A 15824-nucleotide genomic window follows, 5' to 3' on the forward strand; every position below is an offset into this window, starting at 1 on the left:
CAGACCTTTCCAAGAGATTGTTTTACTACCGGTAGTAAAAGTACTACAGTGCCCACCTCCGCCAGCACACTTGGTGCCACAGACATAATTGTTCACACACACATACACACACATTACTGTACACCACAGTATCTTACATCATTACAGTCCGCCTGTAGGCTATAGGCTAGCGATGACAACACAGCTACAGTTAGCCAATCAAGCGAAGCCTGCAGAAATTACACCACGCAAATTAACCATCATTAGCATATATGCTCAACAACGTTATTGCGTTAGCGTGAGAAACGACACACACACACACTATTGAGGCTGGTCCCATTTAAGGGTAATACCACTGCTCAGATTACATCACTTTGGTGGGAAGAACAGGAATGTTCCGGTCTCATTTGGAGCCTATTCCTTAAACTCCACCCGTCTCCAACGCCAACACGGGTTCAGCAGAGACGTCTCCTCGCCAGAATTACAACCCATCACCAGACGTCGTCGATACATAAATGGACCCTATTTCCAGCTCCCCCTTCCTCTCACGGGTGTGCACTCTGAGGAGACGGACAACAGGCGGCCTGCTCCAGGAAGAAAAACTGATGCCCTATATAATGTTGTTACCATCAGCCATTTTGCTTGATATCTCATTATCGTTTCCCCCCCCCCCCCTGCATCATTTCATTTACACACTCAGCAAGGGGCCCCTTGGTACAACCTCCCTCCCGTCTGTCAATGCATATGGGGCTATCGCGATCTCTCTGGCTGGGCTGCGTTATGTGTCGAAACAAACCGCCCCTCCAGGATGGTTCACCACGGGCCTCTTGTTTACGGTGGCACTGATACTCGGGAGACCAGATTAGATCTATGCAGTGAGATCATGTGCCAGAGCGGTTGGAGATGGGGTTGTGGGGTTAGTAAATGTGTGTGTGTGTGTGTTGAGATCCTATGGAGAGATGGCAGGCTTTGACGCCAACACACAAACACACACACACACACACTTTCCTTTAAGTGTTTCTGTCTGATGGAAGACAGTATGTTTCACATACACTGTCTGTACACAGACAACAGAGACAACATCAATTATGTATCCACACTGCGGGAGTCTACACACTCCAATTATTCTCAAAGCCGCTGTACAAAGGCTCTGCTATTTGACAAACAGGACGAACCATAGTCTGCTGAGTGCTCAACCACAGCTTCAATTGATAAGCAAAGAGAGAGAAATGTTAAGGGTTTGGATAGCGAGTGATACTGCGAAGTGGCTAAAATCGAGCTTCAAAACGAGAGAGCTCTTTGCAGCTTCCCTGACATTTCAGGAGTTCAGACAAGCCCACCTTTACTCAGCGGGAGAAAACATTTTTTTTTTTTTTTTTTTTAACCTTCAGCCACTAAGGGAGTCAGGTGGCTGAGTGGTGAGGGAGTCGGGCTCGTAATCTGAAGGTTGCCAGTTCGATTCCCGGACGTGTCAAATGACGTTGTGTCCTTGGGCAAGACACTTCACCCTACTTGCCTCGGGGGGAATGTCCCTGTACTTACTGTAAGTCGCTCTGGGTAAGAGCGTCTGCTAAATGACTAAATGTAAATCAGTCCAGAAACAACTGGAATCTGACTGGGCTCGGGAAAAGTACACATGGCAGGACACTACAGGCTTATTAAGCAGGTTTCTATCTGAGGAATCTTACAGGCTTGTATCTGAGGGAGTCCCGGTAGGATCCAAACAGAGCAGCTTGAGTCCGCAGGAACGCCCTGGACACACCACTTCCTGTGGCGGTGGACTGTTTCTTCAGCTTGCTCTTCAGAGAGGAAACCTGAGAGAAACATTTATAAAGAGAGAAAGAGAGGAGAGGGGGAGAGAGGGGAGGAAGGGGGAGGGGAAGAGATCGAGGTGGGGAGTGGATGAAAAAAGGGGGAGAGAGGGGTAAAAGTTAAATTATCACCTCTGTAGGGAACAGCCGACCCATTGAGGGTGTGAAGTGTCACATTTGCAGGTCCCAAAAAAAAGACTGGAAGCTAAAGAGAAGTTTGCCTCCTCCCTCCCAGCTTATCTGTTGTGCTGCCGAGAGCACCTGCTGCTCTGCTAATTGAGAATAGGATGGCGGGAGCAGCGGAGAGGGAGGAAGAGGAGCCACTATACAGACTCCATCAGACCCCTCTCTCCCCCTCTCTCCCCCTCTCTCCCCCTCTCTCTCTCCCTCTATCTCCCCCTCCCTCTCTCTTTCTCTCCCTCTAATCACTTCTACTTTGTTTTTCCCTTTCTCCTCCTCCTTGGTCCGTGAAGCAAGACGGTGTTCCAGGGTAACTCACCACTAGAACTGTGATCTCTACAGCGAGTGTTCCAGGGTAACTCACCACTAGAACTGTGATCTCTACAGCGAGTGTTCCAGGGTAACTCACCACTAGAACTGTGATCTCTACAGCGAGTGTTCCAGGGTAACTCACCACTAGAACTGTGATCTCTACAGCGAGTGTTCCAGGGTAACTCACCACTAGAACTGTGATCTCTACAGCGAGTGTTCCAGGGTAACTCACCACTAGAACTGTGATCTCTACAGCGAGTGTTCCAGGGTAACTCACCACTAGAACTGTGATCTCTACAGCGAGTGTTCCAGGGTAACTCACCACTAGAACTGTGATCTCTACAGCGAGTGTTCCAGGGTAACTCACCACTAGAACTGTGATCTCTACAGCGAGTGTTCCAGGGTAACTCACCACTAGAACTGTGATCTCTACAGCGAGTGTTCCAGGGTAACTCACCACTAGAACTGTGATCTCTACAGCGAGTGTTCCAGGGTAACTCACCACTAGAACTGTGATCTCTACAGCGAGTGTTCCAGGGTAACTCACCACTAGAACTGTGATCTCTACAGCGAGTGTTCCAGGGTAACTCACCACTAGAACTGTGATCTCTACAGCGAGTGTTCCAGGGTAACTCACCACTAGAACTGTGATCTCTACAGCGAGTGTTCCAGGGTAACTCACCACTAGAACTGTGATCTCTACAGCGAGTGTTCCAGGGTAACTCACCACTAGAACTGTGATCTCTACAGCGAGTGTTCCAGGGTAACTCACCACTAGAACTGTGATCTCTACAGCGAGTGTTCCAGGGTAACTCACCACTAGAACTGTGATCTCTACAGCGAGTGTTCCAGGGTAACTCACCACTAGAACTGTGATCTCTACAGCGAGTGTTCCAGGGTAACTCACCACTAGAACTGTGATCTCTACAGCGAGTGTTCCAGGGTAACTCACCACTAGAACTGTGATCTCTACAGCGAGTGTTCCAGGGTAACTCACCACTAGAACTGTGATCTCTACAGCGAGTGTTCCAGGGTAACTCACCACTAGAACTGTGATCTCTACAGCGAGTGTTCCAGGGTAACTCACCACTAGAACTGTGATCTCTACAGCGAGTGTTCCCTGCACGGGTTGCCTGGGTCTGAAGAGGAGTGGGGCACAGGGCGGCCTGTTTTAGGACGGCTGCCGTTTCAGTCCTACTGACCAGGAGGTGGGGGGGTTGGGGGGAGAGAGTTGCCTTCTCTCTGTTGCTGGCTGTGCGTTTTTAGAAGTACAGACCCAGACATGGGACGCATTTTCCTGTAACTGTAACACTGAACTACTACTGTTTAACAGCAGTTAGATTTGTAATCCCCCTCACACAAATACAAACACACAGGGAGCGCGCTCCGAGAGAACCTTCCCTTGTCTGTATGCACCAGTGAGAGGAGCCGACACAGTTGTCTGAGAGTAGCAGGGAGGAGAAGCAGAGTGTTCATTCAGGGGCGAGAGAGATAGAGAGATAAAGAGAGAGAGAGAGGCAGAGAGAGAGATAAGAAAGAAAGAGAAAGAGAGAGGCGAAGAGAGAGAGAGGCAGAGAGAGAGAGAAAGAGAGAGGCGGAGAGAGAGGCAGAGAGAGAGGAAATCTTAATGTGGGACAGGCACAAAACGAGGATCTCTTCCTCCTCCCCTGGGCTCCTCTGCTCTCTGCAGTGTCCCAGCGCTGCCATGGCAAATGCTCACAAGCATCAAACAAAGAAGTTTATCACGGTTAATATAACAAGTGTCATCTCAGTATTCACTCATTGTGCTAAATGCTTTTATGTTTATGTAAAGCTGCAATATTTTTCATAAATATTTCATGGTTATGTGAGTTTGCTGGTTCCCCTGCAAATCATGAAACTCTTTTTTGGGGATGGTGGGGGGTTCCAGAAGAATCAAAGCAAATACTCTGTCATTCTGACTGGGGGGGGACCCTGAAGACTGCCAGGGTCTTGGGGATGGCACAGTGAGTTCTGCACGCCATCAGCTACACTATCGCTAGCTAATTCTCTTTTAATGAAAGAGAGAGACACAATAAACTTTTGTTTCTGGGAGTGAGGTGGAATAAAACGTCGGTTAAGTGACACAGAGATTTTCAAAACACATCTCCGGTATATATTTGCGAAAAAAAAAGCATGTTTTCGACGTTTTTATTTTGTTTAGCCAAATAATGAATCCCACGATGCGTTATCGAAACCCGTACAGGGTAACGCAATGTAAACACGTCGGAGACAGGGAAATAAAAAACTAACACACTTGCGATGAATAATTGGGTTTTGACTGCGGCACGCGCGCGTCTCATCATGCACGCTGGAGCGGTAATGACTCTGTCAGATTAATTAACTATTATACTCTGAGCGGTGCTAACGAGAGGAGAGTGAGCATCAGAGGAGGCCTCGGCTCCACAGGTGATAACCCTATTTGGCAGTGACATTTTTTAGTGTAAAGTCACACAGGCAATGATCAGATCAAAGTAAGAGACTCCCCCATTGGGTCCAATTAGAACGATAGCATTGTAGAGAGAGGAGGAAGGGGGGGGGGGTTGCAGAGAGAGGGATAGGGAGGGAAAGAGGGGAGGGGGAGAAGGAGGGAGAGCGAGAAAGGGAACGAAATAGGAGAGGGACAGTGGAAAGAGGGAGAGAGAGGAGAGCGAGAGAGGAGGAAAGAGAGATGGAGGGAGGGTGGTAAGGAGCCAGGAAGAGGGCGAGAGAGCGGGGGAACCAAAGAAAGAAAGAAAGAAAAAGAGAGAGAAAAAAAAAAACAGTTGAGTTATGATATTCATAATCTATGCAGAGAGGCCTTTCCAGTATAGGTCTTTTCCCCATAGCTGTGATCTTTTCAATTTACATCAAGGGAGGATGGGAGAGGATGAAAGCGGGGCGTCGGAGGCGGGGAGCCCACTGAGGGCAGACACGGGGCCTCATTAAGACCCTGCCCGGCGACCCCCAAACAGGGCCTGAAGTACGTCACGTAAAGAGCAGGAGGTCAGAGGTCAGATGGAGAACAGATCTCCATTTAACTCTCCAGCTGGAGAAGATAATTAGCAGGTGCAATGACGGGCTTTGCCTCCCGGTAAGAGACGGGACCGACTGAAGGTGATTCTACTACCGAGCGGGCCACACACACACACACACACACACACACACACACACACACACACACACACACACAGTAAGGGGCCACCATTTAACAGATTAACTTGTTATATGCAAGCTCAGAAACTAATCTACATCCACATAAAACAACAAATCTGAAGAGTCAATGATGTTGACTGAACTGGTCTCATGTTAGTTCAGGTCATCTGCCATATTCTAGACACACAGTTTGAGCTCCCAAACAAGGAAGATCAAGTTCCAGGAAACAAGTCTAAATGTAAGTTTTCCACTGGCAAAAGGTACAAAAAAAGCCCTAATTATGTTTCTTGGTTATTTATGTACATCTTCACAGCACTGACAATTAGCATAAAATATGGGAAAAAACTAATATAATCGTCTTGATTCAGTAAAGAATAGAAAAAGAAAAACAATATTTATGCCTATGCAAAGTTGAGATGGTAAAAAATTATAGCGAGAATTAAAGTGGAAACCCAACAAATACATCAGACCCAACAAAATTAGCACAAGCTCACATAAAACTCCCAAATTATGACCCTGACACTTGTGTGTGGTTAAAAAAATAACTTTTTTGTACCAAAAGAAAAATGATGTTTAGTTAAAGATTCTGTCCAGGGATAGAAAGCCATGGGGACGCAATTAAAGAAGTACAAAGAAAAAAAGAAATAGTTATGAAAACCTCTCGCTTCCTTTTGATGTACTGCAGTCGGAATGTACACTGTGTGCACACACTGAACTGCAAAGTCAGACACACACACACACTGAACTGCAAAGTCACACACACACACACACACACTGATCGGCAAAGTCACACACGCACACATAAACACTAACTGAAACTTAAGTAAAAATATTATATAAATATTTTTTTACAATAAACTACAGTAAATAATAGGAGTGGATTCTTAAGGGGACACATAATAATAATAAAAAAAAAAGTTATTAACCATAAATCCATTCGAACCAAGTTCATTCAAAGTATGTGTGAGTGTGTGTTATTTTTAACATTTCGTCGCAGTAGCTTTCCCTGATGTGGGGTTACTTTGTCAAGTTGACCTCTTAAATCATGCTAGCCGGGTGAGCGCAGAGTTTTGCATACATAATTAAGCCCATCTAAATGTCATCTTCAACAGTTAACACAGTGGGCATTGGGGCTCTGTCTTTGACTTGTAATCCACAGTGAACTCTAACACTTAGAGGAGGCTAGCTCTGTACTGGACCTGGGTACTGTATCACCTAGGGGGGCTAGCTCTGTACTGGACCTGGGTACTGTATCACCTAGGGGGCTAGCTCTGTACTGGACCTGGGTACTGTATCACCTGGGGGGCTAGCTCTGTACTGGACCTGGGTACTGTATCACCTGGGGGGCTAGCTCTGTACTGGACCTGGGTATTGTATCACCTGGGGGGGATAGCTCTGTACTGGACCTGGGTACTGTATCACCTAGGGGGCTAGCTCTGTACTGGACCTGGGTACTGTATCACCTGGGGGGATAGCTCTGTACTGGACCTGGGTACTGTATCACCTGGGGGGCTAGCTCTGTACTGGACCTGGGTACTGTATCACCTAGGGGGCTAGCACTGTACTGGACCTGGGTACTGTATCACCTGGGAGGCTAGCTCTGTACTGGACCTGGGTACTGTATCACCTGGGGGGCTAGCTCTGTACTGGACCTGGGTATTGTATCACCTGGGGGGATAGCTCTGTACTGGACCTGGGTACTGTATCACCTGGGGGGCTAGCTCTGTACTGGACCTGGGTACTGTATCACCTAGGGGGCTAGCTCTGTACTGGACCTGGGTACTGTATCACCTGGGGGGCTAGCTCTGTACTGGACCTGGGTACTGTATCACCTGGGGGGCTAGCTCTGTACTGGACCTGGGTATTGTATCACCTGGGGGGATAGCTCTGTACTGGACCTGGGTACTGTATCACCTGGGGGGAGATAACACACTTAAACTCCTCTCAGAGGTTGTCACAGTAACCCGGAGATAACACACCTATACTCCTCTAAGCACACAAGCCAATCACTGTAGCGCTCCACTGTGGCTTTCCCAGAGAGGGAACCAGCCGTGTGGAGAGCACCACCACCCCCACGACCACATGGCCCCTCCTCAGCTACTCCAGGGCCCCAGACAAGCTGGCGAGCGACTGCAACCCGAGCAGACGAATGAGAGTCGTGGAAGCTGTCTCCTCGTCTGAATGTCAGCTGGTTCTCCTGGAGAGATGAACACTCGCTGTCGGCGGGACTCGTGGTATGTTAGCGAGGCTCGAGTGTGTGTGGATACGTCTGTGTGTGCGCGCGTGTGCGCACCCACATGTGTGTGTGTGTGTGTGCTGGCGGCTGATGATGTTGTTGTTTTCTCAGCGCATCGGAAGCTGAACTCCCAATTAAAGCTCGGCTGTTTGATTAAGTGTGCCAGGTGATCTCCGGAGAGTCAGGCAAGACATCATCTCACTTTCTCCCGCATTTGTAAACTTCACACTGCAGTCTGGAAATACAGGAAGTAGGTGTGCCCTCGTAAATTCTCCCCCTTGATTGGAAACACAGATCATCAGATGCAGTGGAGTGCATGGAACGACTTGTCAACAAAGCACCGAGCGGGGGAGAGAAGAGAGGGAATTAGGGTGCGATCTGAAGCCGTGCATCTGAAAAATAAAAAGACGCTAGCTATTGTGTGTTACCTTGAATGTGTGGCACAGACAGAATAATACATGAATAAATTCCTCAGTCACAGGTGCGATATCAACAACAGGATCAAATGAAAATCGCATTCGGTCCCACGTTGTTGGGTTCCAGAATTAATAAATTCCTAATTTGCTATTCTTAGATACTTTTAATGACTAGCGAAGTAAACATCCACGCTCTAAACCCAATTATAACTGTATCACTGCACGCACTACGTGGGAGAATTCTGCAAAGATCTCTGAAAAAGAAAGCACCTTGATCTTTGAATAAAAAAAGTCTAGTTCTTATTATTAAGTATTTCTTTTTTGGATTTGTCAACTCCTTGATTTTAATGAAACATACATAATCCATAGAGACTTACATTCATGGTGTTTGGGAACAATAATTTAAGCTTCCCCCCAAAAATGACAAGGCAAAGGTGAAAACTGCTTAATTCAAAATCGAATTTCTTCCATCAGTGAACCAATCAAAGAACTAAAAACAAATTAAAAGGGGAACCTTAAATAAATAAAAATATTATTATATTGACTCTATATGCCTTTTAATTTTATTTTTTGTTAATTGTAACATTAGTAACATGGGCACATGTGAAATCCCTGTCAATGTGAAGTTGTGGACAGGACATATTAATATAAATATAATACTATTTTAAATACTTGCTTTAGAAAATTCCAGCAATTGACAGTACAACTTTGTCAAGAAAAAGATTTACGAGGAAACAATATTTACAACCAGAGTCTAAGCTCGACCTGGTGCGTGTTAAGCAGACAAATTCTTAACAAAAACACAATTAACACGAGACCTTTACCATAGCGACTTCTGGTGTTTCCAATAAAACCAAATGTCAGGAATAATTCCCAAAAGATCCACCACATCCTATTTTTGACCTAATACCAATTATTCTCTCTATTTGTAAATCTTTCTCTTTTTCTTGGGCACAGAACGGAAGCACTACTAGCATGGTAGCATTTGTAATAGTCAATAAATCACAAATATTATGTGTGAAATTGGGGGAAAAGGCCATTAAGAGGCAGGCAGCGGCACAGCCAACACAGGGGTCCTGTCTGACAGAGGGCCAGGTAATGTAGGACAAATGTGACCTTTGACCCTGCTATAAGCAGGGCTAGTGGTCAGCCTGGGCTTTAATAGAGTCCACATGCAGCCACAGTCTTGCTCTGTTGCAATTAGAAGAATCTCTAAAGGATTGGGCTTAAATCAATATCAGAGCCCTCACTTCTTTTTTTTTTTTTTTACTTGAAACGCAAAAATTGCCCGTGGCTCAGTTCTCCAGTTTTTTTCCCTTTTGTACTATATAATTTAGATTCTATATAGATCTTGAAAGGCGGTGGATTCTCGGAGCGTAGACTCTCTCTCAGTTCCTGGACTGTATCCGGAGCGGAGGAGGCCGGCGGGAGGAGAGGGGTAGCAGCATCGGGAAGAGGAACCCGACGTGACGCAGCCAGACTAGCGGGAGAAACCTCCTCCTCCTGCTCCCGGGAGAAACCTCCTCCTCCTCCTGCTCTTCCTCCTCCTGCTCTTCCTCCTCCTGCTCTTCCTCCTCCTGCTCCTCCTCCTCCGCGTTAATTAAGACTTCGCTCTCGCCGTCTGAGAGACCGAGCGATGCATCAACCCATCCTCCTCCTCGTACGTAAACAAAGCGTGCATCAGCACATCACACACGTGCATCAGATGTCGTGTGGCACCTCCTTAGAACTAACAAGCAAACTAACAAGAGACCCGTGGCTTCTTCTCAATTAGCGCCTGCTCATACCCCTTCAATACCCCCAGTGATCAGGGAACAGCTGACGCAAAAGGACAAACAACTGGGAAAACACAATTGTGGCAATAAATATATTATCGCAGGTGACGTCTCCCATTTCAGGTGGCGTAATCTGACATGATATGCAGAGTGCGTATCGTTAGCGGGTGAGAAATGCTGAGCGAGGCGTGATCAAAGACGAGCTCTGAGGCAACATTTAATTTATCACATGGCAAAAGACAAAGGGCTCCTCTCTTCTCCCTCTGTCACGTTCAAAAGCCTGGGCTGCCTTTTATGACAAACTCAGTTTGCGGTTTCATTTAGGACTGGAGTCCCTGGGCGCACGGCAGACAGGCAGACATGCAGGAAGACAAGCAGGCAGGAAGAGAGAGAGACAGACAGGAAGAGAGACAGGCAGGCGGATAGACAGACAGGCAGGCAGAGAGGTAGACTGCGTGAGAGAGAGACGGTCCCAGCACAGAATAGGTACAGAGGTAGAGTAGAGTACTGTAGGTAGTCAGCAGTACAGTAGAGTTAAGCTGGCTTGGTTCAGTAGGCTTCCAGCAGGGCCCCACAGCCATGGAAAACTACCACCCCCTTTCTCCCACACACACACACACATAAACACAGCACCACCCCCCCATCCCCCCCCCCCAATACACACACACACGCGTACACACACACCACCACCACACACATACACACAACCCCCCCTACCTTCCCTAGGAGAGGAAGAAAAACAAACAGATTCCCCCCGTGTTCAAACGGACGGATGACAGGCGGGTGGGGTGACCCCGACGCCGGCTCCGTTTGTTGCGCTGACCGGTGTCACCGCTACATTAATTAAAGAGACGAAACGCAGGCAGGTGGCTGCAGAGCGCCGGGCTTGTAATTGGGCCCCTTTCTTTCCCTCCCTCTCCTCCTCCTCCCCCCCCCCGCCTCTCGAAGCGCTCGCTCCTTCTCTCCCTTCCCCGCGCCTCTCCTCCCCCCCCCCCCTCTCGAAGCGCTCGCTCCTTCTCTCCCTTCCCCGCGCCTCTCCTCGGCGTGCCACCGGGCCGGCAGGAGAGGCAGCCTTTGTAAAAAAAAAAAATAATAATAATAAAAAAAAATAATGATTAGAATGGAGGGAGATGAAGGGGGAGAGCGGAGCGTTTCCACGTCTCTGATGGCCGGGAACGCTGGCGGCCCCACCGAGCGTCACTCGACGGGAGTTTACTTTAGACGTGAGTTAACTTTGGACAGCAGCGATGTGAAGACTCAACCACTGTATCTGCTAATGACCAGGGGAGGGACACAGAGGCTGTTTGACAAGTGAGAGAGGCTGAATGTGTGTGTGTGTGTGTGTGTGTGTGTGTGTGTGTGTGTACAGTACACTATGTATAGTACAGAAAAAGACAAAGATAGACAAAGAGAAGGAAAATGAGAGAGAGAGACTGTGTGTGTGGGCGGACACAGTGAAAGGCCAGGAGAACGCGTGGTAGAAAGTCGAGGGAGTGGATGTGTGAAAACGACTGAACATGTGTAATGAGACATGCTAAATACAAAAGGTTTTGTGTCTGTGTTTGTGTGAGTACGTGTGTGTGGGTGTCTGTGTGCGAGGGTGTGTTGGTGTGTGCGCATGTACGTCTGTCTGTCTGTGTGTGTGTGTCTGTCTGTGTGTGTGTGTGTGTGTGTGTGTGTGTGTGTGTGTGTGTGTGTGTGTGTGTGTGTGTGAGAGCTCACCACGTCAGCGGGCAGGTTCTGCAGGTCGTCTAAAGGGCTCTCCAGTGTGTTAGTGTCCACGTTCAGGATGACCACGTCCTCCAGTGCCCTGCTCCGAACCCTCTGAGGACACAACCACAGATGCCAATTAGGCTCCCTGTAAAAATGCTACTTTTCTCTTTTAATACCCTTACGGAAAAATAATGACTATTTGGATTTTCTTTGTCACGTATAGAAAAAAGGTTGGCATCTATACGTTTTTTATTTATTATTATAATTATCATATTCAGTGTAAACAAAACCCCCTGTGAATGCAGAAAAATCCAGTCATGACAATGTAAACGTAGTAAAAGTTTTCACCCCCCCAAAAAAATATTATATAATTTTTTTATACTATACCGGAACTCATTTGTGTCGATGTTATTTGCGGATGCACATGCATTGTCATGAAATGTACCTGATCATTACTGACTACTCACACCGCGATCCCAACACATTTCTTCCCTTACTTACTACTACAGTAGTAAGAAGACATCAGATCACGTTCTTAGCAGAACAATTAAGAAACTTTTACTGTTCCAAAACAGAACACACAACACAGGGCTGTGAACACTTCCCCTGTTCCTCCATAACAAGCTCGCGAGTCGTACTGTGTGTGTGTGTGTGTGTATATATGTGTGTATACGCAGCACCCCTCCTCACCAAGGTCTTCCTCCGAGAGCCAGAGGAAGAACGAGAGACTTCAAATGACACAGTCGTTCCATATCTTTCCGCGGCACAGCCAAATGAAAAATGGCGCACTCGTGAAACATTCAAAGCACGCGACCATTTCCAAGCGCGCCACATCATGCGTCAGGACAACGATGCTGTGCTGTGCAGTCTGTGTACTGATCGCGACAAACTCTACAATTATTTCGGCGGCGGAGCAGGCAGGTGAAGGGAAGGGAAAAAGCAGAGTGTGTGCATTTTCTAGTTTGTCACTTTGTGACAGTTCCTTCTTTGTAGGCTTGCATGTTGATCTGGGCTAATTATGCACCGGCGAACAGGGGACTGTCACCAACGCAGTGTGATAAATACTGCCAGTGCCGCTACAGTCAGGAAAATCACATACAAACACAAACACACACACTCATGGACAGACAAGACACACACACACCAGCGCAGTACTCAGAGATGGGTCTACCTACAACCAACCCAACAGCTTTTAATCATGAAGCAGAAAGGCTCTTTGTTTTCATAGCTTTCATATTATTTCATATATATTTCTGTTTAGAATTCACAGTGATGAAAAAAAAAAGTATTCTGTCAATAATGTTTTGATTTTGTTTTCAATGGTGGCAGCGTCTAAGTAAATATTACATCATCAAGATTAAAAAGAAATATATAAATATATATATAATAAAATCAAACGTCTGACAGTAGTCCGATACATAAAGCGCAATCAATCAATCTTAATCTATTTGCAATATTTACACAAAAAAGGACTGTCTATATTTAGAATTTAGTTTGCAGAATATGAAACTGTAAAAATTCAGACTTTAAGATAATACAAACATACATTGTGGGTACAATGTCCAGGTAAAAACCCTTCCACCAAACCAGAGCGTCAGGATGAGCAAGCGTTAATGAGCAACTCACCTCCAGCAGGCTGAGATGAACTCCTACCAGGTAGGGCATGGGGGCGCTGGGGGAACAGAGAGGAAAGGCCAGTCATTAGATCCATGTCTTATTAAGGGTTCCTTCAGGCTGAGGGGTAGCCACACATCAATGGCGGCGGGGGTGGGGGGGGGGCTTTAACGAGATGAACCTACGGCAGGGCGTGCCGTCAGAGCATAATGACGTTAGCGACTTTGTACGGTTCCCAGAAATCAACGGGGCTCGGACCGGTGCGATAATGGGATTTGTTGAATTGGTGTGGGAGCGTTGTGGAGGGTGGAGATGGACCGTACTTAAGTGTGTGGAGCTGGGGTCGAGGCTGTGGTCGAGGCTGGGGTTAGGGTTGAGGCTGGGGCTGAGGCTAGGGTCGAGGCTGGGGCTGGGGCTCAGTAATCAGATTACACTTCCTGGCTTGTTAGGTTCCGTTCTGAGGCCACTGGTTCAATCAGGTTAGAAACACAGCACCTGCTCTGCTTCTCTATCCTCTCTACCTTTCATGATCACCCCCCCCCCCCCCCCCAATACACACTCCTCACTGTTAAATACATAAATCTAATTTTGCGGTAATCCAATCCCATGACGAAGAACAGCCAGTAGCACAGAGTAGAACACCATGAGCTTTAACAGTGTTCCTCACAATCCCGTTATGTCGGCAGTGATGAATAACTTCTCACCGCACACAGAACCAAAAATCAGTTACGCTAAGCACAGCATCCATTATTGTAAGGTGGGGATTCTAATTTAATCCCTTCAATCTGTGCCCATTTTCTGTGACTGGAATATGAAGCATCTTTTTCAGAAAAAGTTGTTAAGTTTTTGTGAGGTGAATTACTACTTAAAATATTGTTTTGGTTGTCATAAATACCATCCATGTCATTCACCTCGCAGATGCTAATCCAAAGCAACATACTGTGCATACAGAAGGCATGGCAGACAACCAAGAATCTGAAGTGCACCGTTCTCCGAGGCCTTTTCTCAGAAAGAAAGCCAACGCGCTGTATCTACATGTCTTTGAAGGTGGACTACTACTTAAACCATCGCCGTGGTTACGACCATGTCGGTTAAGACGCAGAGGCCTGGCTGGGCCCCGGCAGGAAGCTCCAGGAGGCGATGAGACAGCAGGAAGCAGGAACCACACTGAAAGGAAGGACGACTGGAAGACCGTCCGCTCTGATCATCGTGTCGAGAGGTCTCACAGGACCACTGTGTGAGAAGAATCGCAAGAACTGCAGCGTGTGTGCGTGTGTGCGTGTGTGTTATTTAATGGCAGCGTATCAGCATTCAACTCAAACAGGTTGGTTCTATCAGAGGGAATTACAAATGAACGAGAATCAGTCAAATGTGATACATTTGTGAGCGTGTGTTTGTGTGTGTTCGGACGCAAGTGTGTGTGTGTGTGTGTGTGTGCATCTATGTGCATGGTGTGTGTGTGTGTGTGTGTAGTCTTACCAGCAGTAGTCCAGGAGATGGAAAGGCAGCACAGGGATGTAGATGTGTTGCCAGAACATGGGGAAGAGCATGGCTGCTGAACCGTGGACACACGCAGTTAACTAGACAGGAAGTAGAGAGAAACACAGTTAACTAGACAGGAAGTAGAGAGACACGCAGTTAACTAGACAGGAAGTAGAGAGACACGCAGTTAACTAGACAGGAAGTAGAGAGACACGCAGTTAACTAGACAGGAAGTAGAGAGACACGCAGTTAATGAGACAGGAAGTAAAGATACACAGTTAACTAGACAGTAAGTGACACGTGCAGGTATCCACAGCCACCCATAGCATACGGAATCGTTAATAATTCAAAAGTGACTGTGTTAAAATGATGCTAATGCACGGTGTGTTAAGATTGTCACTATCATCACCAGCAGCATTTAGTTAGGCTTTCATCTCTCTGGATCTCTGCGAGAGAAACAGCAGCTGTAACAAGCAGACAGGTTTGGCCCCTGTTGCTGTGAGGATGGTCTTCCTGCAGCCTGCATGTTACAGAGAGGTGTTAGTCTCCCAGAGCTGAGAACACAGGAGCCAGGAACAGAAGCAGGCGAGGTGTTGGGAGCGCACCGTATACAAGAAAAAAACTATACAATCGAAGACATTAACCTCGGTTTTTCCCTCTAATGACGAAAACTAACAACCAAAGAAGCACAATTTATTTTCAGAGCGGTAATATTTTCAATATGGTGTGGGGGGGGTTGTGTGACTGCAAACCTATTGTTTTGAGCACCACAACCCTACCCCACACAAGACTCCTAACAACGGTAATGACCAGCGCGTGCACACACACACACAGAGAGAAAGAGAGAGAGAGAGAGAGAGAGAGAGAGAGAGAGAGAGAGAGAGAGAGAGAGAGAGAGAGAAGGAGAGAGTAAGGCGTTAGCTCATCCGCCAGATTAAAATAACATGATTAAATATGGAAAGAGAACAGAGGTCTGAGAGATCCTGTGGGACTTCATTAGGGCAAATTGCCAAAGAATGAAACATGAGTTAGCCAGGAGAGACCGTGGGTAGGGCTGGTCCCGGAGGAGCAGCACACACACACACACACACACACACAGCAGTGTGTGAACCACAGACACACAACCACCAGGAGACCCCCTGCTCACTGACAC

General features: G+C 47.0%; 1 protein-coding gene across 1 annotated transcript in view; it reads right to left on the bottom strand.

Annotated features, from left to right (window-relative positions):
- dennd1b (DENN/MADD domain containing 1B) overlaps positions 1-15824 on the bottom strand; it is a 49254-nt gene that overhangs the window by 16551 nt on the left and 16879 nt on the right. The window contains 4 exon segments of the mRNA XM_067230526.1: positions 1668-1793; positions 11585-11686; positions 13202-13247; positions 14669-14769. Of these exon segments, the coding sequence (XP_067086627.1) occupies positions 1668-1793; positions 11585-11686; positions 13202-13247; positions 14669-14769 (375 nt within the window).

This window comes from Osmerus mordax, chromosome 27 (genome assembly GCF_038355195.1).
Source record: "Osmerus mordax isolate fOsmMor3 chromosome 27, fOsmMor3.pri, whole genome shotgun sequence".
NCBI classification, from domain to species: domain Eukaryota; kingdom Metazoa; phylum Chordata; class Actinopteri; order Osmeriformes; family Osmeridae; genus Osmerus; species Osmerus mordax.